Below are 26306 nucleotides of genomic sequence, written 5' to 3' on the forward strand. Positions count from 1 at the left end.
TGACCTATACAAATCAATTCCAAGGGGTATGGGTATGGTTTTAACTCAGTGATTAAGGACGTCCAGTCAAATTACACTACCTTCTTCCCATAGCAATGGGGCCGGTGGGGATCCTAGCGAAACTAGAAAAACATGTCTTCCATTTACATATTGATGACAATTTTTAAAGAACATACTGCTAAATCACCCTTTTTTTAGTAACAAGACCACTGAAGTTTGATTTGTGGTGTGCCCCTTGTACAATGTAAAATCCTAGTCTAAACTGTAAAAGTGAATTTTATTATTATCAATACTTGATGGTTTGCATGTGTGGTCAATAGATTATTTCTCTGTAACAGATTTAAAGTGCAGTCTATGGGAAAGTCACAGCAGGGATTAAAGATCTGATTTGTATAGCAGTTCAGATTTAGTATTATCCACAGAATAGTAGCAAAGTGCAGAAAACAAAAGGTGCGGTTAGGCAAAGCAAGATAAGGATTGTGGGCATTAAAGCAAAAACAAAAGAGTTGATTGAGAGCCCAGAGACAGGTAGGTATCAAGAAGATCTGGAAAAAAAGGCTCAGCGCATGAATATCATGTAGTAAAGTAGAATACAGAATACCAAGAACACAATTAAGTCCAAGTAGTAATTGCTGAACCGTGCAGTCATAAATATTTACGATGAAAAGAACATGGTTGCCTATTACTAAATATCTTAAATAATCTTTGGATAGTCAATACTATGTTAAACAAAAATCTGCACACCAGTCAAGCCACAAGACTTGCTTTTCCCACAGAAATCACAAATCTGCAGTGATGTTACTACCGCAAAGGATTCTGGGTGGGCATATGCAAATTAGTTTAACAAAGAATCACATTTTTGCATCATTCCATATTAAACATGGATTCCTTTGAGTCTGTGTTTGCTGTATACAGCAGCTTTGAAACACAACTTAGGAAAAGATGCAAAGCCAGTGAACCACTCATGGACAGCTGTTTAATTGTTAATGCAAATCATCAGCACGAGGTTGGTTACTGGTTTGCTATTGAGGCTTGGTAGTGCTTGGGAAGCAAAAGCATTGTATTAACTATCCACAGACTTCAGGTGGAAGGGGTTTTCAATCACAATTTTTTCCCCACCATAACCTTAAATAATCTTGTATGACAAAAAAAATCTACCTAATTCTGGACACACATTTTTTTTTTGTTAAATACTTTCCTTAGCGAGTATCCAATTCTAGAAAATATTGAGCATTTAAAAATTGTATTTTACATTTCCAAACGCGTTACTTCTACAGAATTACACATAATTGAAATTGCATTTATCTTGCATGATTTATTTTTGGACATTTGCAAATGACCTCTTAGCAATTTCCACAGATACAGAATAGTATCCATTAAACGTTCTGTTTTTTTTTTTGCAATACTAGACACAATATGAACAGACACCCATCAACATGTTCTCGCTTGCCTTTTGGCTACCTAGTCATCAACATGTATAGTACAGTCCAGTGATGCTAACTGGAGGGGTTTTGCACGAGACAAAACAACCACATTTCTAAAGCTTCTTTTCGGAGAACTGCTCATCTGCTGGGATGTGAGGGGATAGGAGCAGATGTCTTGGCTATTTTTGTTTCACAATGAGGGACAGCGCATAAGCATCAGCCATCCCACTAGAGCAGAGAAAATGAAAGTGTACAACACATTTTAGGGAATACATCAGCTGCATTGTGGAGGTTTAACAGGACAATACTATTAATCCATCAAACCCTTATCAACTCTTAAGTAATTTGGTCTCTATTTACAATTTTGCTTCAGCTACTTTTCTACTTAAACCTCCCTTCTCCTTTATCTGCCTAGAAAATGTGGTTACCATAGTTTCTGTGTCATGCTGAGACTTGATCTGTAGAGCTGCTATTAAGCTGCTGATAACAGTGTTTCTGTTGCAATTTATGAGAAATGTCAGTTGAAGGCACAGAGAATTGTACACACTATATTTTCCCAGCTGGAAATATCCGTGAATGGAAAGAAAAACATGAATACACATGCACTATAGGTTAGAAAAGACAGCATACTTCATTTCTCAGGTGTTCTTGATTGTAAAATAAGTGGTGAGGAGATATTTGAGCGTGGAATGTGCAGTCAAATCAACAGAATGTAAAGATTATGCCTGTGGTTTAGTTTGGAATTAAAACAAAAAATGATAAGAATGAATCCCTGGCATTCGGCTATTTAACGTTTTAAGCACTGCAGAATATTTTATAATAAATAGTTTGTTCAAACAGTGTAACTAGAGCATTAGTATGCTGTATTAATTTGTCAACAGCAAGTTCAAAATGGTGAATATTAGCTGAGTGATGATGTCATAGCGCTGTATACATAAGTATAGGGCGTCATGCCAACACGATTTATTCTGGAGCCTCTTTATATAATGACATTACAGATGAAGGGCAAACCCACATTTAGGAAGTAGGTTTGAACACAAACTGCAGTTGATTTAAAATTCCATCAGTCACAGTAATTGAATGGTAGAGGAGTTAAAGTCAACAGCCTTCTCAAATGGACTTTATAGGTTAGTACATTATCAATATCCAGGGGTATTTATGTATGTATGTATGTATTTAATATTATTTATAAGGTGCCAACATATTTTTCAGGACTGTACAATAGATGGACTAACAAACAAGAAGATTCAACATGACAGGATGGATGAACAGAAATAGAAGGTGTTGAGGCCCAAGCTCGAGGGACTATACATTCTATATAGCTATTTTAAAAGGGTTGGTCATGTTTTGAAACCCTTTCTGTTCTACTACGTCAACAACCTTGGCCATGTTAAACATATCTCCTGAGATGTCCCGACTTTATTTTGCTGATACAGAATTACATATATTTTGTCCTACAATGTGAATGTGTTTGCGATGAGATCAAAAGGCCTCTTCTTTATACATCATTTTGTCTTTGTTTGTTGACTGGCGTTTTTAACACCCTTCAAGTACAATATAAAGTGTTGTGTAAATTACTTGTTGTGGAAATGATAATAATAATAATGCCAGAAGGAATGTCCAATTCATAGGAGAGATCAGAGAATCAATAATTTCTCTAAATAGCCAGAAATGTTGTTCAGCAGGATATTAACCACAGAAACTAGCATTGCATTACCACCGCCTACACCATCAACACAGGCTTCATCTTTTAACTAATGTTACATCCTAACATTTTAGCGTATACCTTTAAGCATGTCCTTCCTTGTTATCACTGCCTATACATAAATAATCTAAAAACCTTTAAACTCATTCTAAAAGTCACATAACGATCCCTTTTTGTCGGCTTGAAATTCTTATTTCTGTGATTAGCTTAGAAAACCCACTCAACTTCTTTACAGACCATTGATCTAGCGATGTCAAACTCACACAATTCAGGGTCAGCACAGCACATTACAGCAACATCTATTTAACAAGCAGACACTTTACAGGAAACCAAGGATTAGCTTCTCTTAAAACATTACAGGAAAGCTCTTACAAACAGGGGAAAGGAGAATGGTTACTTATCCATACAAAACCAAAACATACTGAACAAGTGGCAGTCAGCCAGCTTTACTATTTCAGATCTGTTATTGCATCTGTTTGGCATGTAAGGTATAGCAAATACAAGCATGTATCAGGTTTAGGAACAAATATGAACTAGGTCTCATGAAATCACACTCTGTTGCGTTGTTTATTATGACTACATGGCTTGTGATCCATAAACTGTTTCCCTGCACTTGCATAAATCTAGCCGTAGCCACAACTCCCACAGCATCAAAAGAGTATAAAAATGTGTATACATTGCTATTTCCATGGCCTGAAGGAAAAAAAAACCCTCAGGAGATCAAGTAACAAGTATTATATTTGATCATTTACTTACCAAACCAAATGTCACTCTCAATCCAGTGGTTCATTGCTTTGGTATATTGTAATTGAACACAGACTTGTTATATGTGAAATAAGTAAAATGATATCTTAAAGGGTTACTGGCAATCTCCTGTCAGTGGAATTGGGACTAAGCGGAGTTTAAGGCAAACTATATTTTAAATGCGTTGTTCTTTGAACAATTATGAGAATTCACCCAACACATTTTTACTGTTCCACTGATCATATGTTTAGAACTCTGGGTATTTAAAGTGTACATCTAATATAGCTTTTACGAACACATTTTAAGCATTCTAATGAGACCCAAAATGTTGAACATGTAGAGTTCATGCTGGTCTCTGGTCATGGATCCTGTCATATCAGACCCCATTCTTTGGCTTAAATAGCTGTATTTGGTCTTGGCACCGCATTTTCTCACATATAGAGACATGCGTGTCTCTGAATAATTTTACATTATCCCAAGAACTCTTTCTTTAGGTTTGAATTTGAGTTTAATTTGAACACATATGAATGAAGATATCTTTATTCTCCATGCCTCTCTGGCACTTTTCTTTTATTAAGACAAAATATATCTCATGGTTTATTTTTAACCACCTAGACTACTGTATCTTGCATGACTTTTCTTGTGACTTTAATCCAGTAAGTGACTATACAATTGAATTGAGTAATGGTACAGCTAGCACATACTGTGCAAATGAGGAGTAAACTGTGACATGGTTACAGTTCTTCCTTCTACTGTGTTAAATGGACGAAAAGGGCAACATTTGAAATGATTGCTGACAAAGTGCTAAAATGGAGGTACCCAATTCAAGGATAGATGTGCAATTATTGTACATTTAATTTAATTTTTAAAATCTGACAAAAGCATATTTGTCAGTTATAGCTGGTAAGTTGACGGAATTTGAAAAATTCTGGGAAGTGACAGCTCCCCTTTACATACGTTTAAGCCAGACGTATCCAGCTGTGTTTAAGTCTTATGAAGTACTGTGACTTTAAGAACTGTTTGTATCTAGTCCTGGGGGTAAAATACCAGAAGTTACAAATGTTATTGTCATTGGAAATGTATGTAAGGAATTTACATTTTAGTTTACAATCTATTTCATGGTTTTAAAATATTATAGACATGGCTGTTATTAGATCATTTTTAACTTAGAGCAAAAGCCCAAAATAATTAAATAATGTTTCTCTCACCCTAAGGAAGCCATTAGTGCCTACATAATCATTCAACAAGCATATAATTGGAGATTATCCACTGTATTTTCAAATATTTTTTTTAATACTTTCAATGTGTATGTTACTAATAATTTAAAATTTTATTAAATTAACCGATTATTTTGTTAATAAAATAAAGTAAGGTTTATGCCAGTTTTTATTACATAATGAAAACAAATCACAAAATAATATGACTAGAACTACATCAATAAAAAGGTGATGATTTATTTTTCCTTTTTGAACAATTATTACTCAATATCAAAAGTCTATCTGAATCTGTTTGATTTAACAGGGAAAGAAAAATAAAACAAACTTGGGTAATATCAATTCAGTGGAACCAGACTGAAATATAAGAGATATAAAAACAATTATAGAGTGTGCTGCTGCTATGGATGAAAAGGCTTTATATCTTCTTGAAGATAAAAACAAATTAATAGCTCTGACTGTGACAAACTGACCATCCTTATTGTTTGATTTCACAAGCCCTTTTAGAGATAAATTGTAAAAACATCAGAATGTATTACTGTTCCTTCATGGTATCTTCAATAAATGTTTTATGTGTATGTAACGACACATACATGTCTATATCATGGTTATAGCGCTATGGAATCTGATGGCGCTATATAAATAATAAAATAATAATAATAATAATAATAATATTATTTTTTTTATTTTGAATGCAATCACACTGCATGGTTTGTGAAAGACACCCAGTGTCTGACACCCTGTGATGACTGAATAAAATACTACTGCAACAAATTTTGCCAAGTGCTGAGGTTCTTTTTCAGTAAACTTTTACTATGCCATTTTTCTTTACATGTCTATGAGATTGCTCACTTACTTAATTTACCAACTCTACACCCAGTTCAAACATCATTACACAGGATATATCACCAATATATCCTGTATTTAAATAAATAAAATTAGTAATTTTAGGTTTGGTTATAGAAACATCCATATAGAAGTAACATCTATTAATCAGCTGTTGACTCAAATCGAAGAGCATTCGCAATGTGTTTTGATTCTACATTACAAATAAAAACCTGTTATGTTATCATTTGATGAGATAGAGGCACTTCATTAATAAACATATAATGTAGGTCATCTGGAGAATAAGATAAAGTAACACATCAATATGGGAGGAGACATAGATAAATTTTATATTTTAAAATAAGCTTCTTTTTATTACTAGTTCAAAATGTATTGTATTGTGACACTGTAATTCCGCAATAACAAATCTTACAGAAAACTAATATAAATTGTTAGTATAACACGGGGCAAATTGGTAGACTTGTAGACTGGTTTATAATGTGCAAATCCCAAGTATGTGATGAAAGGGTGAATCATTTTCAAAATCTTATTTTTAGACTAAATTTTCAAGTTCAGGTTTTAACACTTTTCTAATCGTCTCTCTTCCATAATTCTGATATATACCAAGGTTGCATTTCTAAAGCTAATTTGGAAATGCGATTTGAAGTTAAATATAAAATGATGAGCTAACAGCTTTTATAAAAAAAAAAAAAGTATATAATTTTACAATTGTCATACCTGATATGTCGTGAATGGGTGAGTAAGCATGTATAAATGTTTGCACACTTAATCTAAATCTGCTGGTTTTCATATAATGCATGTCAATCCGCCAAATATATTTCTCTACACTTTCTAAAATAACAGACTTTCTTGATAGTGCATATATGTTGAAATTACAAGCTTCCAGTCAACATAGGTTTTAGAACTTAAAAGGGGTCAACTTCTAAAAGCTATTTGTTCCAATGTTGCAAAATACTAATGGTTCAATAAAATAAAAGTTTTGCAAGATACTGTTACCATTATATTCCATTATTTTACGTTTGCATGACTACCTTAACACAACTACTCCAAATTACAGTGATGTTGAAAATAAAGATTCATTATAGACATAGTATTACAATTAATTGACACAATTTATGCATGGTCATTACAATGCCAAAGGTTCAAAACAGTCTAATTAATAGTTTGTGACTGCAATGATCTCAGCATGGTCATGTATATGCACCATCAAGAACTGTTCAAATTCGGTTTGAGTTAAACTAATGTTCTAATCTGGTCACAAGAAACTGACTGTGAAAAAAAATGATTGGATCAAACCTTCTGTAGAATATAGCCTACATATTTTAATGAACATTCATTCAATTGCTGTATGCCTTTGAGCCCTAGGGTCTACCTTAACATTTTCTCTAAGTTTGCATTTTGTCCTGTGTCAGCGTGCTATTGACTTTAGAAGATAAATTATAACTGTTTGTTGCCAAACTGCCAAAAAACAAGACTCCTTTGTTTTTAATATGACAGCAACACATTCCATAGAAGTGCTGAGATGCAATGACTGTCAGTCTTTGTAGGAGTTCTGAGATAGAAAAAAAATGTGTATGGGATGTTTAAAGCTTATTTTTTCTCACAACGCATATTAAGTTTAACATTGCGGTTTTTGTACAGTAATTTAGAGACAACAAATATCAACTGGCACATTTAACTTACCCTATTTTACAATGTTTTTGCTTGTATAAGGATTCACACAAACATTGCAATGTGTTTTATCAGGTTGAAATATCATAGTCCAATAATTGCTACTGGTCTTTAAACTACGGTTTTTTTTTGTCCACTTGGGCCCTCTACGACACATGAAATTTGGAAGTGGTAGAGAAGGTTTCCAATATCTAAGTTTTGGAGGTTATTGTAAATGCTAAATTGAGTTGGTCTTTGGTTAAGCTATAGGCAGACACAAAAAGGTCACATATATAATTTATAGGATGCTTTCTGTTGTCACCAGCAGTGCCATTGCAAACACAGTACAAATGCTGTTTTTCTAATGCATATATGATTGTATGTTATTGTGACATTGTGATTGCAGAAAATGTTGGACCATGTCGAGACAATGAGTAAATGTCTGGCCTCTTGGTTCTTGGTGATGACCACACTCAACATAACGATCCAGATGTATATTTTCAATAAGCTGAACTCATATTTTTTTCTATGAATACACTAACAAGTGTAACTTCAGTTGAAACGGAAAATATTTAGATGTGGATATTTCCTTATGTGAATGCAAATAGAAATTGTTTTTAAATGTCAATGCTGACACTTGAAGCAAATGTGTTTCATTGCTGGCAATTAAATGATTCTGTTGGACAGAGTTGGCATTTATTCAGAGATACAGGCATAGTTTTAATTGCTCTATATATTCCCACTAAACACCACTCAGCAAGAGAAATAGTCAGACTCTGAATTACAGGAAAGCACTTCGAAAAACAAAGAATGTTATGATAAAAAAAAGAAAAAAATCAACCTTCTATATACCACTGAGACTTAATACGCATGCAGTACAGCACTTTAGAATAGAAAGACGATTAACATGTTCAGTGGTCTTTTAGAGACTACAGTGCCAGACCCAACTTGTCTTGGTACCACTCTAGCACTGAAATAATTAATATAAATGATATTAGGTTCAACAGCATGGTATCAATATATTTGTAATAAAATATAGTTACATGAAAACCACACTTTGGTGAAGCTTCGTGGAAAATTACGTTAATCCAGTCTGTACTTCATACAAACTATAGTTTGAATCCATTTGTGGCCAAAAAGAAAATAATAATAATAATAATAATAAGTCTTGAGTCCAGGTTTATGCTCTGTCAGAAGTTTAGACTGCTAGGAGATTTAATTCAAAATTGAGATCAGTATTATAAAGATATACTACTCATGTCCAATAAAAGCTCAAAATTACAAATTGAAAACATAGGTTTATGTATTCAATTGGTTGAAAACATATGCATCTATTTTTATGTTGCAGTAAAAGATCAAGTACAGCATATTGTGACAAGCCAAGCAATGGCTCTCATTTCACAGTGAGCACCTCCAAAGCAATACATTCCTAAGCACAGATCTCTGTTGTAAGCAGCATAAGATATAGTTAAGGTCTGAGAACTCTCTAAATATAGTACTTTATCTTACAGTACACTTCCTTCTGCATCTCATGGAACTGCACAAAGCAGAAAACACTGAGCAGTCATTCACTTTAAGATCCCTCTGGCCCAGATAGGAATGCATTTTAATTAGCAGTAAACAACTCATTTACATAACTTCAAACAGCAGGATTGGTTTTGCTCAAATGATGTTGAATAGTCACAATACAACAGCAGTTAACATCTATTTTGATCAGAGCTTATATAAGCAATTTTGTTGCTGAAAGGGATACAAAGTGAGTGCCTAGCGGAGCAGAGCGGTGGGAGGGGGGAGATTGAGGTAAGGCCAAAAGAGACAGTTATTAACGGTGCTAGTGCTGAATTTTAAAGACCATGATTTCAGATTGAATATTAGAAAGAGCTATGATTGAAAAGCAACAAAAAACCCAAATAGGAATTTATTAAGGAATAATTAGAATGTGAAGAAAAGCCATGTGGAATGAGCTTATCCCAGGAAATCTGACTACACATACTTATGGAAAGCCATGTGTGCCCCAAATGTTACAGTTGAATTGTCATGGAAATTATTATATGCATCTGCGAACAATTTAACACAATATATTCTCTTGCCAACACACTTTTAAAATGGAATGGATCAAAAAGTAAACCCCAAAACATTCTTAGACAATTTTGCATATGAACTGAAGAATGCAAATTATTTTCAAACAAGACATTTTATTTTCTCTCTAAGGGAATGCTAATGTGTCATTTAGAAAAAAGAAGTGGTTTTCAAAATGCAAGTTGCTTAATCTCTGGCGACGCCAGCAACTGACCACTCTTCCAGTATAATAGAAAAACAATAATAGCAGGCGGTCAACAACCACTCTTACATTGAGTAGGTCCTGCTACAAGCTTTGAACTATTGGAAGGCCTTGGTGACTGAGGATATTTTACAAGGCTTCCACACAATTTTAAAAACACCAGCTATTTAAAATGTGCACCGCAGGAGCTGTAATCACACAGTAGCAAGCTAGAGAACAAACAAGACCAGACAACATTAGATAATGATAGTCAACTGATCGATGTTTTGCCTAAAGGTCCCCCTGATGTAACAGAAGACACAGAAAAAAATGTATGCAGAGATATAATGTATAATTTAGAGGCAAAAAGGATTATTAGAAAGATTGACTTAAATTCCTCGTACAAAAACCATATGGTTCTCCACTTACTAAAACATTTTATCTTATTTAAACTGTCATGGTGTTATGAAGTAGCTGTGGTCGCCTGTCAACCCTCCCCTGCCCCCCCAAATAAAAATAATGATAACTAGTAGATCAAACATATCAAGGTGGTTTTGTATGAGTATAAACTGGAATACAAAGCACAATGATCAGTATCCTTCCAGCATCTTTTTAAACAAGAATTTTCCTGCAAACAATGGCATTTAATTCACCAAAGGTCAGAAGTTTAGTTTATTCAACTGGAGAGACTGCTTAGACAGCACAGATATTAGCATAGTAAACAACTACTTCTCCTTACACTGGTTCCAATAAAAAAATAGACAAAACAGATTTATTGCCTTTGCTGAAAAGGACAAGATTTGTGTACATTATAGAGACACTATCTTATTCTTGACCTTTGCCTTTTTAACAGGGTCAAAATTAGAACATAAAGATCCCATATAACAAACGAGTATATAATGACATGCACTTTATATATCATTTATATATTTACAAATCTTATATGTCTTTAAAATTCCTTCATTATTATATGGACGATTAAAATAACATTTTCTAGGTATTCTGTCTCAGTTTCACATAATATAAAATAATTTGCAGCCTAACGATAGCTTAGAAAGCAATGTTAAGCACATTGATGCTATCAGTCCCCATGTGTAAAACAGGGTAAAAAAGTTGAAAATGTGCAAACAAGTTTTAACTCAAAAACAACATTTAAAGTTAACTGTCACTTTAAGATAAATGTTCATACTTAGCTGCAAAGAGAAAAAAAAATCTGCTTTGAAACCCCAAAGGAAAAAAAAATATGATTTCCTAATTTATTGAGGACTAGGAAAAGATGATGACTAATTATCAGGGGATATGAACCACACTACACTTTACACTGCATATTGATTTTGTACCAGGTATATTAATTTAGGCATGGCAGAGCAATTGCAAATTATGACAACATAAATTAGTTCTCAACTCAAAGGTTCTCTTACAGTTCAAATCTAAATTACACTATAATTCACCACAAACATACATTTTAGACTTGCACGCCTCACTAAGCTTTTTTTAAACACTTTTTTTCCTTCAGCTTGTCATAAAAATGCTTTGTGTTTAACAAGGCAAACAGCAAGAAATATATATATACAAAGATGGAGATGACGTTACAAAGAAAAACACACCACCGCTAGAAACAAGATATTTAATATTTCGACTGAAACTGTCGCTATTTTGCAAGTATTCAATCTTTTCACTGTAACTTGACTTAGATGCCTTGCTGGCTCGACTCACAATGACGCAGTTACAGGTCTTGAACACTTGGTGCATTAAAGATTAACAGGATGTTAAATCATAGAGAAAATCAATAGAGCAAAGCCAGTCTAAGTCTAGGAAAATGCAATCAAAAAGTGTATGTTCAGCAAGAATAAAATCAAGATTTGAAAGGGTTTCAAAACAAAAAAGAAAAATAAACAGTAATATAATAAAAGATCCTTAGTGTATCTGAATTGAATAGTGTTAAAATAATCAAACACAAGATATTAAACAATATGCTCAAAAATTCCTACCTTCTTCAGTTTCATGCCAGACGATGCCTTCCAAGTTAACACTAGTTCCAGGTTCACAAGGTCCAAGACATTCTGGTTCCGTTACTACTCCAACATCGCAAGTGTTTACACCCACTGACCGGGTTCGTACCAAAAGTTGTTCCACTGGTGCAGCAATAGTTGATGATGATGATGGAGAAAAGTAGGGTGGCAGGATCTGTGGAGAGACACTGCTGCAAACAGGTGGTGGAGGTGCAGGCACTGTAAACAGGGGGTCAGTCTGAAAACAATAAAAAAAACAGGGTGATTTATTCCTATTGTCAAAGTAACAATATATATATATATATATATATATATATATATATATATATACATGCTTCAGATAATGCTGGACTAAAACCCAAAATATACACATCGGAAGTCTTACTGAAATTCCTTATAAGATATTCCAAGTTGAATAAGGATAGAAGCCATACTTATAACACTTGTAGTTTTGGAGACGTACATGTATTGCTAATAAAATTGTAAATGCATGAAATCAAAAGCACAAGACAGACATCTTTCTAAGCAATGCCCAACTAGGTCATTTCATTTTCCACTAGCAAGATTATCTTTTAGATAGATTTCAGTCAACCATACAGAAAACATTTTAACTGTGATTGTATCATTATTTGTTTATCTCGAGATACTGATAAGCTCACCACTGAATGTATTATGTAAATATATCACACTGCTAATGTTCTTGCTTTAATGCCTTTTTTATTAAACAAAAGCAAAAAAAATAAAAAATCCGTATGAAAAATCAAAATGCTAAAGAAAATATATAAAAAGAAAAAAAATAATAATAATATTAATAACTCATGGTCTTTAAATACTGCAACACTATATCCAAATAAATAAACTTGGTTAACACCTGCGATACATGGTTGGAAATGTAAGCAATGTATTTTTTTCAAACCCATAAAAAGACATTGGAAACAAAGAAAAACTCATGCTATAAAATTCTTTATTTGCCCGTCAGGCAGTGACATGCAGTTAAATAGGCTGAAATAAAACTTCACAGATATAGAGTGAGAAAAAAGGAAAAACATGAAGAAAACATTACAGTATTACAAACTTTTTTTTTTTTTTTAATTCTTTATTTTTGCTGTGCAGGTGGTTACAGGGTTTCAATAGACGCCACAACAGCGTATTGCAAGATTAACACACGTTAGGAAGTGGCATGAAAATTCGCACATTTTTTTAACATTTTTATCCCGCTTAGCTAAACGGTTATATCGTCATAGTAAAAGTAAATGAAGCAGGTGAAAACAATTCATGTTTAACAGTGCAAGGTTAGTTATGTTAATGTAATTATAATGAAATAACATGCTTTCGTGTTTCAGAATTCAAATATATGTGGAACAGGTTTGTTACAGACTATGAGGTATTTTCCTGTTTGGCTGTCCCATGGCGTAGGTATAAACCTATTATGTAAAGTTAAGGTAGGTAACGCCAGTGAGATTGCGCAGTGCCAGTCTCTGGTGAAGCGCTTACAAACATAGTTGCTTAAAGCAAGTGAGTAAATAATAAAATAATAAAATAAATAGCTAGTCACAGGCTAAACATGCTGAGTGTAACTACTAGCAGGCAGGCCTAAGCAATGCAAGATAAGTTATATTGGTCATAGTTCAATACACATGCTGTGAGGTGAGTATCTGGGCTGTAGGTTGTTGCCAGCGGTGACAATGTCCCATAAGATGCAAAATGTAGAGGCTGGAGCCCAACACCACGTGCCTTTTGAATTAACCTTTTCAGCCTATGCCCACCGGGTGTACAGACCTGTCCATCGTGGTGGTGACCTGCCCGGGAGCGACACGCTTGCTTGGTAAGATAGCGGTGACTTTGCTTGTGCGGCAGGGCTGGTGTTCCCCCGGGCCCCTGCCACAGTTAGCAGTGGGGGCGTTTTCTGCCAGTTTCGGCCATCAGTCGATGACCCTGTGTCGTGGTGAGCGGTGTGGTTACCTCTATTCTGGGTTGCACTGTGTCGGGCGGCTGCTGCTGAGACCGCTGGATGATAAACAAGTCGGGAACGTCGTACAAACATTATTTTGTTTGAAGTTGGTAGAGCTTGTTTAGACTTAAGAGATTTTCAACAATTTGCCAATTCGAACTAAACCACAAAACTATCAACTATTGCATATGTTATTTAAAATATTTATCTAATTCAGATGTAGTTGTGGCATTTAAAAAAACAAACAAACAAACAACTACAACAAAGCACATTGTGTTCATTCAAACTAATTAGTTAGCTACAACAACTACCCACATCTGATGTAGACATCAAGAAATGTTTGCTTTTTTAGAGTTTGTGTGTAGGTCAGAACTAGACAAGCAGTGATTAGTCAACTATGGCAAGAATACATAATTTATTTATTATTATTTATTATTTAATTAATAATATTAATGAGTAGATGTGCTTGGGCATTATAATTGTACTGAACAGGAGAATGGTGCTTGGTATTAAAAAACATACAATATTAATTATCTGGAAAAGTGCTATAATAATAATAATAATAATAATAATAATAATAATAATATATAATATATATAAAAAATATTGACATAACAAGCACAAACACACACTCACACAAAAAAAGTAAATGCAAAAGTAGTGTCGTTGACAATATATACCTACATTTACGCACACCAAACCCTTTTCATTATTTAATAATTAACTTTATTTAGGACATTAAAAAAAAGAAAGATCCAATATATAATAGACACTCTATCTTTAAAGTTTAAAATCATTTTTTTTAAAATCCGGTTAACAACTGTTGTTGTTTTTTTTTTTTTTTATGTTAATGTTCAATCTGCACATAGACACAAAAATATGTGAGAGTTATGGTAACAAAAATAGAATGTCAGTAAAAGACATATGAAGGAAAAGTTTAAATAAAACTATTTAAAGAGCAAATTATAGTTTTAAACGTAGTCAAAACAAGCTATTTCCAACCACCCCATTATCAAAGGATATGCAAATCACTTTATGCCCATATTTGCTACAAGGGGAAAATACAGATCAAATCATATAACTTCCAGAAAGAATTAAATATAAGCTTACTGAAGATGGCAAAATAATGAAATGCCTTAGCTTGTATTTGTGTGTGATTGTGTCCTCTGTGTTTGTTAGTAATACAAATATGTACACATGCATAAAAACCTTTGAGAACATGATGCTGCAGTTTATCAAGTTTGATTCATAGGCGACAGTGATTTCACTGCAGGATAACACTTCTATCTCATTATTAGTAGGCAGGCAAGGGCTATGTCAAGACATCAATTATGGACCGCAGCCAAAAGTCCTCTAGATCTGGAAGATTAGTGGCCAATCCTCAGTTTTACAAGCTTGCACAATAAAGAATATTAGCGGGGGAGGGGTAACGGCAAGGCTTTTCAGATTAAATCAAGCACTAAAACAAAGGAATCCTTCGTGATGTCTACAGCAAGTTTTAGTGCCTCAGAGGCCAATTTCTGTGAGTCTTAAGCAAAAAAACAAATAGCTAGAAAATATATTTAACAACAAAAAGAAGGATTTTATATCTTTGAAAAGTCATTAGAGTTTGCAGATCTGCTTACTGAAACTTGCAACTCAACTATATTCACAATCACTGCATTACAACTGAAGAATAAGGTCAACGTTAATTACATCGTAAACCAGTTTTACAACCGACCTGCACAATGGTGGGTGATATAGCCATTCGAGAAAAATATCTTCTGTGGCAACCCACTTATAGAGCATAGATTAGGGAGTACTGATAATAGTTTACTTTCTCTTACAGAAAATGTTTGGAAATTGAGGAATATCAAGCATGCTCCTGATGTCCAGCTTAGAATTATCTTATAGAGAATAAACTTGGTTGCAATGAGACAAAACTTTTTTTTTTTAAATAATATATACAAAAATATAATTTTGCAAAAAATTATAGATAGGTCAAAGAAAATGTATTATTGTTAGCTGAAGCTAAAAGTTCATTATGAGCAACTATAGTGTGCCTGCATTAAAACCATTCTTTCAAATTGTGGTGACAGTTTCATTAGTATTTAAGTCCAGGAGAATGCAGTTGAATAATTTACTTTTTTTTTCCTTTATTTGTTTTGCATATAAAGTAGAAAATGTCCTTTTGCTACACTTCAGAGAGATTGGCATTGCCATTTTTCCCATCATGCCCTGCCTGAATCAGCAATTTTGGGCATATTTAGGGAATCATGCCACATTTGTTATTTGCTTTAGATCCCAGGCAACGTCAGAATAGCTGTGAATTTGCATTCTATGTATGTAGACAACAAGCTAACTAGATAAACACAATGGAATATGTAGGTCAAAGTCACTACAGTACTATGATGTTACCATTGTATTTTATAGGCTTGAGAAAACACCACCTACGAATGGTATGTAACCTTTACTCAGGATAATAAAATGTTAATAAAACATGTTTTGTGGAGAGCAATTAATATGTATTATATAAATTATTTAAGGGTTTTATATATACTTTATATATACTTTACAAAACATTTTTAGATAAAGAAAATAATAATATGCATGTGTCTCTGTGTGTGTATATACCTATGTGTATACATGAAAGATGCCAAGCTTTTGAGAGAGAGTGTGTGAGTGTGTGTGTGTGTGTGTGTGTTACATACATACATAGACCATGTAATAAGTATGTAATAGTATGGCACATACATTAAATGCAATTATATACATTTAAAAAATAGATAAGGACTTGTTAGAGTAGCTCTCAAAGAAACCATTATCCTATATGGCCTGTGACAATGTACATTTCTTGATTGTTGTCAACAAGCCATGAGATTAAGGAGGCCTTAACAGAAGCACAGTATTCCCAGGAATATATAAAGAAAACCACCATGCCCTCTGGGAAGCAATGCTTAGTCTAGAAGCTCACATTAAGTCACTTACTAATAGTACTTTCATTTCTCAAACTGTGGATGTGTGTCCCTTGAGAGGATATTCCTGTTAGCAGAAGTGTATGAAAATGAGAAACTGTAGCCTTATTTATCTTTCAAGCCTCAGTCACCTTCCAAGTTTGTTTAAATAATCAAACACCTGTTCCTCTAGAATAGCAAAACATTAGCATTGCTATTATGTTTCTGGAGCCTTAGGAGTCAAGAATGGCTTTCTTTTTCTTGTCATATTTGAATTATTACTCCATATCATCTGAATAGAAGGAAAATAGAATCTTTGTTGGATTTATATAGACTTCTTTCATATTGGACTAAACAGACGGTTTGTACTGGACTACAGCAATGTTGCAGCTGCAACAAAAGCCTTTTTAAAGGATAGTTCATTTAATATGACATGAAAAAGAAATTAATTCTTGCCTCCTAAGGCTCCAGAGTATTATCCTAATGCTGTTTTGCTATTCGTGAGGAAAAGGTGTTTGATTGGTTAGACATACTTGAACGGTGATTGATGCTAGCAAGATAAATAAGTCCAAAATGCTTTTGTATGCTTTCTTTGATGACCTTTGGATTGGACCATTGCGGAGGAGGCCTTACCTCCTCTGTAACAGCACAGATGGAGGAGAGGTGAGCACCAAGGGAGCCTTGGCATTTTAAAAAAAATAATGAAAAGGTGGGACTTGTATAAAGCTAATGGCACTCTAGCAGGTTTGCATCCTAAAATGATAGTGCTTGTTTAGTGGCTCCTTTGTTTCTAGTACTTTGTGGATTCTCTAAATAATAATGGAGCTCAGCCTTTTACGTTAAAATGTGAGAATGGAAGGCACCTTTACTCCAGATCCTGTGATCTTCACTAAATGAGTGCTTTGCTTTGTTTGAATTATTAATTGGAAATAGTGCTCAAGTCATGACTGAGATGACTCCTTGTAGAATTGTATATTTTTGCTAATCTTTCCTTGTATACATGAAGCCATGAAATATCTAAAACAAAACAAATAATAGTTATAATAGTGGAAAAGCTAATTATGGTTTATGTTTAAGAATCTTGATGGGGCAATATTCTTCAATGTATTTTTAGAGATGGGCAATTTTAAATTTGATAAAATGATACATTTCAATATTTACACCACATTTGTGAAAATACCGCGCCATAAAAATATGTTTAGTATGCACATATAATTATAGAGGGGAATAAATTTAGACCCTGAGGAATTGATTTCATTTATACTACAGTGCAACATATAAGGACATTGGGTATCAGTTTTAAACAATGTACTATGAAAGATTCAGAGGCTTTAAAAGCTAATTGCCATTCTATTTCTCAGACTTAATAAACTATTTATACCTAAGGTCTATATGCATGACTGGGTGACTCCATGTCTCTTATTCAGTGGCAAAGCTATAAATAAAAGACTTTTAAATTCTGTTAGTACCATCAGATTAAGTGGTACAAAAATCATTACATATCTTTTTACATATTTTTTTTTAAAACTCATGATGCATCTCGAATAACAGAAATAAGGACAGCCAGCTGAAGCAGCAGATGCCCCCTTCTTGAAGATGTGACCTTTTTAATCTAGTTACATATACATTTTGGTTTTCCATTAATCTCTCTGTTTCTCATTTACTCATGCTGTTAAATATATCACAAATGAACAATAAAACTAACAGTAAATACACAGAATTAAACAGGCTTGATTGATAAGCTGCAGTGGTTGTGGTGCTTCAATCACCCCTTTAATCAACAGTTTTAAATTTTTCCCCAACACAGGTTTCCTATCTAAGAGAGGGAGTATGTAAGATGACGGAAAGTAGAAATTAAAAATTTGATGAAATAAAACACACTACATACACAGTTCATGTCAAAGCAGTATATGTTTGTATAGATAGTGGTTATTTTCTTTTATATATTATATCAGCTTAGTGACCGATTCTTTCTTTGTAAAAATGTAACTACCATACTGTTTCAACATCTACTGATATTCCAAAAATGAATGGCATTTTTAATGTTTTACACAGTGATTTTAGCATGGCTTTTCTTTCTTATAAGCTTTACCACTACAGAGTATTATGACCTCTTAAAATCATAGGAGTCAGTGGAGAAGAATAGCACTATGGCCTTTTTAAAATTATAGGAGTCAGTGGAGAAGAATAGCATATCTTTAATTTAATTTAGTATACAGAGATACAATAATCTTAATTCAACCAAAGCATTTAGACTGAAAACAGGACAGGTGCCAGAGGTATTCAACCATAAATTTAATGTGGAATGGCCTAAAGAAAAAAAAATATTGATCAGATAAAAAAATGATAATAATAAAATATATATATACACACATACATACACACACACATTAACACACACACATGATGGGTGGGATCAGCACATGAATACTGAATATGTTTATTAGCAAATGTCTTCAATGAAACAAAAAAGAAAACAGAGTAAACCAATGCACCTTTATCAGGGCAACTGGAACACCAAGTACAGTCTCTATAAAAAAATGTAAATGTTTGTCAACCTCTGATTGTACATTAAAATTAGGGGGGGGAGGGGGTGATCATTTCTATTTAGGAAGTGAATATTAATAAGCAGTGCACTGACCATGCAACACTTCAAGATAACATATGCACAGTACAGACACAAGGTTCTTCCAGTTTTGTAGATTTACTATAGAATAACAAGACGCACACTGTGTATTGGCCAGAAATGCTCTAACTACAAAAAGAGAATGCAGAGAATTGCCAGTTCAACCTGTGCCAAAATTTAATGGAACACACTTTTACCACTATTACTTTTTTTCACTGATACATACTGTAATTGTCTCCTTTATTGTTAAATGTCCCCCTTTGATAATATTGTAAAGTGCTACGGAATATACTGGTGCTATATAAATACCAGTAATAATAATAATAATAATAATAATAATAATAATAATAATAATATTTTTGACAGAAGCCTTCACGTAGCATGAACTTGAAATTCCTCAAGCTGGAAAAAAAGTGTAATGTTCCTTGTAAAAATACAGCTAGAAACTCTCATTGAAGTTTTACAAGAATTTTCCATAAAAACACAAAAATAGTCTGTAAACATTAAAAGATGCACATAGTCCCTGCCCATTCATACCTAACGCAAGATATGTGTCGGAATCAACTTTTAGGTGAGCCATATCTCTATATTCATAGGCAAACTTAAACGTAGAAATGGGATTTTTTCAACAACTAAGAGCTGTGAAAACAGACACACCGTTAGTAAAAATGTGGTCCAAGATATTTAAAAAAAAAAAAAGCACCTAATAGTCAGACAGTATGGTTTAAAGACATCTCTCAGCTCTCTTAACTCTCTTCAGACACATATATATGAAAAAGACCTATTTAGAGATTGCATTGTGTGTGTTCACATTCACAAGCATTCATCTCTCACCTTCTTTTCGTTTTAATTCGGACAGTTGAACAAAAGAAGCAAGTCATTTTCCGAATAACTGGTGTACTATTGCTGCGAGTAACTTAAGCTTATCTGGTTTCAGTCTAACAGCATAAACAAACCAGCTTGCTACCCTCCCCCAAGACCTTTTGTGATTTTTAAGGGACACATAAAGCTTAGAAATAAGGCTCTTACAATTCACCACTCCAGCCAGCCTTGTGCAAGGAAGGAGCAATATCACAACAGGGACCACATCTAAAGCCAGACAACTATTTCCTGTAAGTTAGAGGGTTGTTCTTTCACCTCTTTGTCCATAACAGTTGGCTACCAACTACGTCTTAATCTGTAAACAAATGATTTGCTCTACAATTAAATTATTCAATTCTTTCTCTTTCTCACTCCCACCCCCTCTTCTTGTTGTAGGTGTTTGGCCATCATCCAATCTAGAGGCTCATAGCTTTTTCTATTATTTAGTACTCATGATGGTTAAAAGGCAATAAGCTCATTTAGAGTTTATAAAACTGTAAGCTGTCAACAAAAGCATTTAATGCTTCTCAGAAGCACAGTGGCTTTTGCCTGCAGAATAATAATGGGGAAAAATGTGCTTTTACTCTGTTAAAGTACTTGGAGTCACTCAGTCAATTACCTCAAATTGCATAAGAGACATATTCTGCTTGAACTGTAAAAGTCTCTTGGTTATTTTTGAATGGAATAAAGAAATTATACCTTCGAAGTGAGGATACATCAGTCAGGAAGCAATTTCCAGTTGAATGCCAAAAGGGGCAAAAAGACAAATATAAAAATGCAATAGAATTTCCGATACCTATTCCCTTATACATTGAACCAAGATAGAATGTTTCTACTATTAGCTTGTGGGAAATAAATGCACATTGAAAAGTAAATTAACAAAATGTGTTTTCATACAAATTTAGTGTTTGTTTAAAAATTCAAATAAAGTTATCAACCTAAATATAATGCAATTCAAATATTTAATCTATTGCTAAATACTATAGTATATGGAGTTATGTTGCATACTTATGAACAACATGCTCAATAATAAACAACGTTCAGAAGTAGTAAATGAATAAGCAAGTAAGAATTGCTGTTAATACAAGTGAAATTTAAAGCAAAACCTTCCAAATCTGTCAGTTTGTTTTCTGTTTGGGTATTATATCCAAACATTTTAAATTCACACTTTTGTAATTATCCCTGACTGATTTCTGCAACCAAAAAAGGAAATTTTTTTTCTTTTTGTTTTAAAAAGGGATGGTATTGCAAAGATTTAATAAATGATGAGTCAAACCTACGTGAATAGGTACGAAAATAATATTCAGGCTTAAGCCAAAACAAGCCTCTGGCAATGTCTGACCCTGAATTCCAAAACTCCCTCCCGCAAAAAAAAAGTGTTATTCTCTACTTTATACGAAGCAGGTATTAATAATTAGGCAGAGATAGTTTAAAAATTAGAGGCTATTTATTTTTTTTATGTCTGACTATGCTATTACATTTAGATTTTACATTTATATTGCTTTAAATGGGGGCACATGCAGACAATGATAACAGGGAACACAGCAATGTTGGCATCACTTTTCAATACATGCATTAGAAATGTGTAACATATAACAAGAACACAAGATAAACAATAACAACTCTAGAATTCACCATCACAAATGGGACAGGTCAGTATATACTTCCAATGATCTATATACATTAAGAATTGTTACTTGGGTGCTTCAAATAGTAAAGAAATTAAACATTTAATGGCAACAAATGCTTCTTTAAAAATGTTGCAATGCAGCATATCACTGCTCCTACACATATTCTTTCATGGGTCTCGAGTCTACAAGTAATCCGTAACTAATCCATTTGCTGCAATACATATCTGCGTGTGTGCTGTTAATGTTAACATCAGTCAGGTAAGCCTAAGACTGTTAAGCTTCACTACAGATTTACACTTACAAATTTAGCAAGTGCTTTGCACCTCAGTTAAAAAATAGAGCAATGAATATTTTTCTCCGACTGTATTTTGGCTCCAGGAGCTTAACATACCATTCATTTTTTCAGGGCACAGAAGGGACAGTGATGCTTATTAACACTCTCCAATCTGCAGATGTATTCTCTCCCCCCTTCCCGCCAAAAAAAAGGAGAACTTTATTTTACATAATGAGTGACAGATAACAGCTTGAACAATGATTAAACAAAAATTAATTGAGACTTACACACACCACAAAAACACACTTCCCGTACCGACCTGCATGTTTTGGTAACCAATTGTTAATCATTATAGAAACTGTGCTAGACTTCAGATGGGCTGGATTGTATTCAACATATGTCCTAATTTTATACTTGCTGGATGCAAGTCAAACATTAACCTGGTGCAGTTCCCCTATTATGTGTATAGACACTGACAAAGGACGTTATACCAACCATAGTCTGAACTGTTGGTATAATTGGTTCAGATATAAAGCTGGAGGTTGATTTACAATAGGAGTAAACTAGTAACTATAGTAGTGGAATAAAAACACAAAATGGTAGAAACACTCTAAAATGTAGCGTTACTATATTGGATTGCAATCTCTCTCTTTTTTTTTTTTACTGGTTTATAGTAAAATAAAAAAATAAATAAAAACAAAACATAAGCACACAACCCATAAAAGGTTTCTCATACCAGATCCTTTGACTCTTGTTTCATTGAGTTTTTCTGCTGCTTTTGTTTGTTCTACCCTCCCCCACACTTAGCTTATGCTGAGAAGCCTTTTACAGATAGCCTCATTTTCAGGACACATTCACAGTACTCATAACCCCCTGATGGGAGCTACACATGGAATCAGTAAAATCTGTTTGTTTTTTTTAAAGCGTGAACAGGTGCTTAGCCATAAAGAGTGACTACTTGTTTGTTTATGTTAATAGATCTGCATGCTAGCAACTGGACAAGGCACTATAAATTACACACACATATACATATACAAACCAAAACAAAAAAATGGAAAACAATATTTATTATATATATATATATATATATATATATATATATATATATATATATATATATATATATATATATATATATATATGAATTGAATTATATCGATTTTGATGTTATATTAAATGAACATATGAGCACTGGCATACTAAATGTATAATTTTATAAACAATTTTCAGGTAGTAATAAAATCACGGAATCTAGAAACGAAGTTGGTCTAACCAATCCTGTTACTTCTTTTACACATATTTACTATAGTTACTTCATCTACACTGTCCATCATTACACATCACTAGTTTGTATTTAGAGATGTACATAGAGAGTATTATTCAGCCTATACTAGTATGTAACAATTTTCCAGAACTTTGCCACTGTGGATTATATCATTGTAAAATAACTGGCCACCCACATCTAGCATCAGTACATATTTTAGGATATGAATAATACAATCTGTATCAATTCATAATGGACTGTAAATTCAAAAGCTTTGGTGACCTTGATGGCTTTGGTTTTAATAAATATATAACATGTGTAAAGGTTTTCTACTATACCCCAGACACTTATGAATAAATATTAAGGCATGCATTTTTGTATAGCTTGCCAATAAAAACACAAGGTCAATATTTTGTCATTTTCTTTCATGCCTAAAGAGGATTTAATAAAACATACAGAATATCTAACATTGAACAGTCACGCTTTTCAGTATTCTAGTCAATAAAAGCACCAAAAATCTTTTCCAGTTGGTTTCTATTGATTGCACCATGTTTACAATTTTTCTCTATAAACGTTCTTCATTCAGAAACCTCTTTGTCTTATAGTTTATGAGAACAAGTTAATCTAGGAATTGGTGAACATTTGTTAAAAAGGGCTAAGAAAATGAACAATAAAATCTGAATCCAAACAGGCCATCATGCCTTCAAGGGGAATCTAAAACAAATTGGACATCTCTAAGAAAAGTAAAAAAGAGAAAAGGTCTAGGAAGGAGACATGATTTTTAAACATGTCATATACACATGTTCATATACTTAGATATTAATACGGTTATTTGATAGTATCTTAGCAAATAGAAATTTCCACCATTCACTTACATGTGCACAACATAAATACAAAATATTTTTTTGACATTACCACTTCAAAATATGACATTTATAAAACACATATAGTAATGCCTTATGTAAAAGGAAATTAAATTAAGCTGAAACTCAAACTATGAATCAGTCAAACCCTTTGAATGGTCAGATATATGAAACACTAACTTGCAGAACTATGTTCAGTAATGTACCTAGCTATAACATCTACACGGATAGAGTATCTAGGCAATAAATCAAAATTATCACTGTTTTTATTACGTAAAGCCATTTGATCAAGACATGCGGCACAATGATTTGTACTCGAATTATGCATGGATGATACAGTTTAATCAACTGAGTGATCGGAAAGCTTTGTCGGTTCAAAAGCATTTTAAATCTTTTCAACATCTAAGAGTTGAGCAGAAATCAGAGATGGAAGCTATGGAAGTCATTTGAAAGCAGCTGAGAATTTTTAATGGAAAATTAATCTGAGGGCTCCCTAAAAAATAAATATTCCAACATTTTAATTTGTATTTCTAGATGGGTGCGTGCAAGTAAAACAGCGGTTATCATGTGGAAATTTCAGTCACATTTTGCAACTAATTGGAAGCAGATTAGGATTCCGCCTCGGGGAAATGTTGTCAAACTAGGAGCTTGAGTAAATGAAGAAAGAGGTGAAAGTATGGTGAAGAGCTGACAGATTTACAGTGCTCAAGGCAATAAACGGGTACTAGATGAAAATGAATATGCTTCACTGTACTGCATGCAGCTCTGTCAGTCACATCTGAGTAATAACAGCATACAGCTAGGAAACAATGACTTCTAACTGATGGAGAAAGGGGGGATGGGGACCTACGAGAGGACTTGGCCTGCATTTTAAACTAAATGAAGAGCAATTCAATACTGTGCAAGACTGTGTGTAAGCCCCAGAACAAACTAATGAGAAATGGAAAAACAAATTAAGCCTATAGAGATTAACCTTTTGAGATGATAAAGGGGTGTGAAAACAATGTTAAAATAACAACAAAAGGGTTTAAAGGGTTACTATAACCCTATTGAGAGGGGGACCTTTCTAGTGCAAGATGCACTACTGGACACTATGGGAACGGTATTCACTCTCAATTCTCAGTAAAACCTGTAAAAAAGGTTTTACTTTTAAGCCAGGCAATGCTTCCACTACTGCTTTTCAGTGTCCCCTTCAACATCACTTGGGGTGAGGGTGGTCCAATCAGGGGCTGTTCATAGAGAAGCCTGTGATTGGACCATATTGCCAGCTTAGCGTGCATATACGCACTCTGGACGCTGAGGGAAGGGGAGGGAGAAAAAGATAGACTGAAACGTTAACTTGACTTTGTACACAGAAATTCTGAAAATGTAAAACATGAAGAATCAAAGAATATTACTGTTGTATACCATATTTACAATATAATATGTATATATTATAAGGTCTGAACAGAAAACAATGAATACAATTTGTGTGTGTATATATAAATACATATATGTATGCCCACATATATACCACACACAAATATATATTTAACATCTGAAGATAGTGAACCACCCAAAATAGTACATATATATATATAAAAATTTAAGTCTTACCCTTAATAAATATTAAACTATTCTGTATATCTACAAACGTCCATACAAAGACTAACATCATGGAGTTGGCTAATTTCTCACATTACGTGAAGCAAACCTACATAAAGGCTTTCATGCTTTTATAGGGTCCTTCTTTAATCTACCGCACATACCCATTAAATCTTATCTGTGCAAGGACGAGATGTATATGCTACTTCATGCAGGTTGTTTTCAAAGTCAACTCGATGATGGGCTTGCATAAAAAAAACTTTTTTTGTAATGTAGAATAATCTATTTAAAGCCCTTCATGGCTTCTTCTTTTCTCCTTCACAAAAACAGTAATAGCTTTAACTTTTCGATTTATTTACATCTAAGATGGGACTGGCACAAAAAAGATTCCCAGGCAGAACACACAACAAGAAACGTGCTGCTGCTCTGCAGTTATAAGCCTATAATACAGCCCAGATTTGATA

General features: G+C 33.6%; 1 protein-coding gene across 6 annotated transcripts in view; it reads right to left on the minus strand.

Moving 5' to 3' along the window:
• Window positions 1-26306, minus strand: part of ZNF608 (zinc finger protein 608) — a 71066-nt gene that overhangs the window by 31585 nt on the left and 13175 nt on the right. For all 6 annotated transcript variants that reach the window (XM_063454139.1, XM_063454138.1, XM_063454142.1 and 3 more), the window contains exon 3: window positions 11835-12093. In XM_063454139.1, the coding sequence (XP_063310209.1) occupies window positions 11835-12093 (259 nt within the window). The remainder of the gene's footprint in view (window positions 1-11834; window positions 12094-26306) is intronic.

This window comes from Pelobates fuscus, chromosome 5 (genome assembly GCF_036172605.1).
Source record: "Pelobates fuscus isolate aPelFus1 chromosome 5, aPelFus1.pri, whole genome shotgun sequence".
In the NCBI taxonomy this organism is placed as follows: domain Eukaryota; kingdom Metazoa; phylum Chordata; class Amphibia; order Anura; family Pelobatidae; genus Pelobates; species Pelobates fuscus.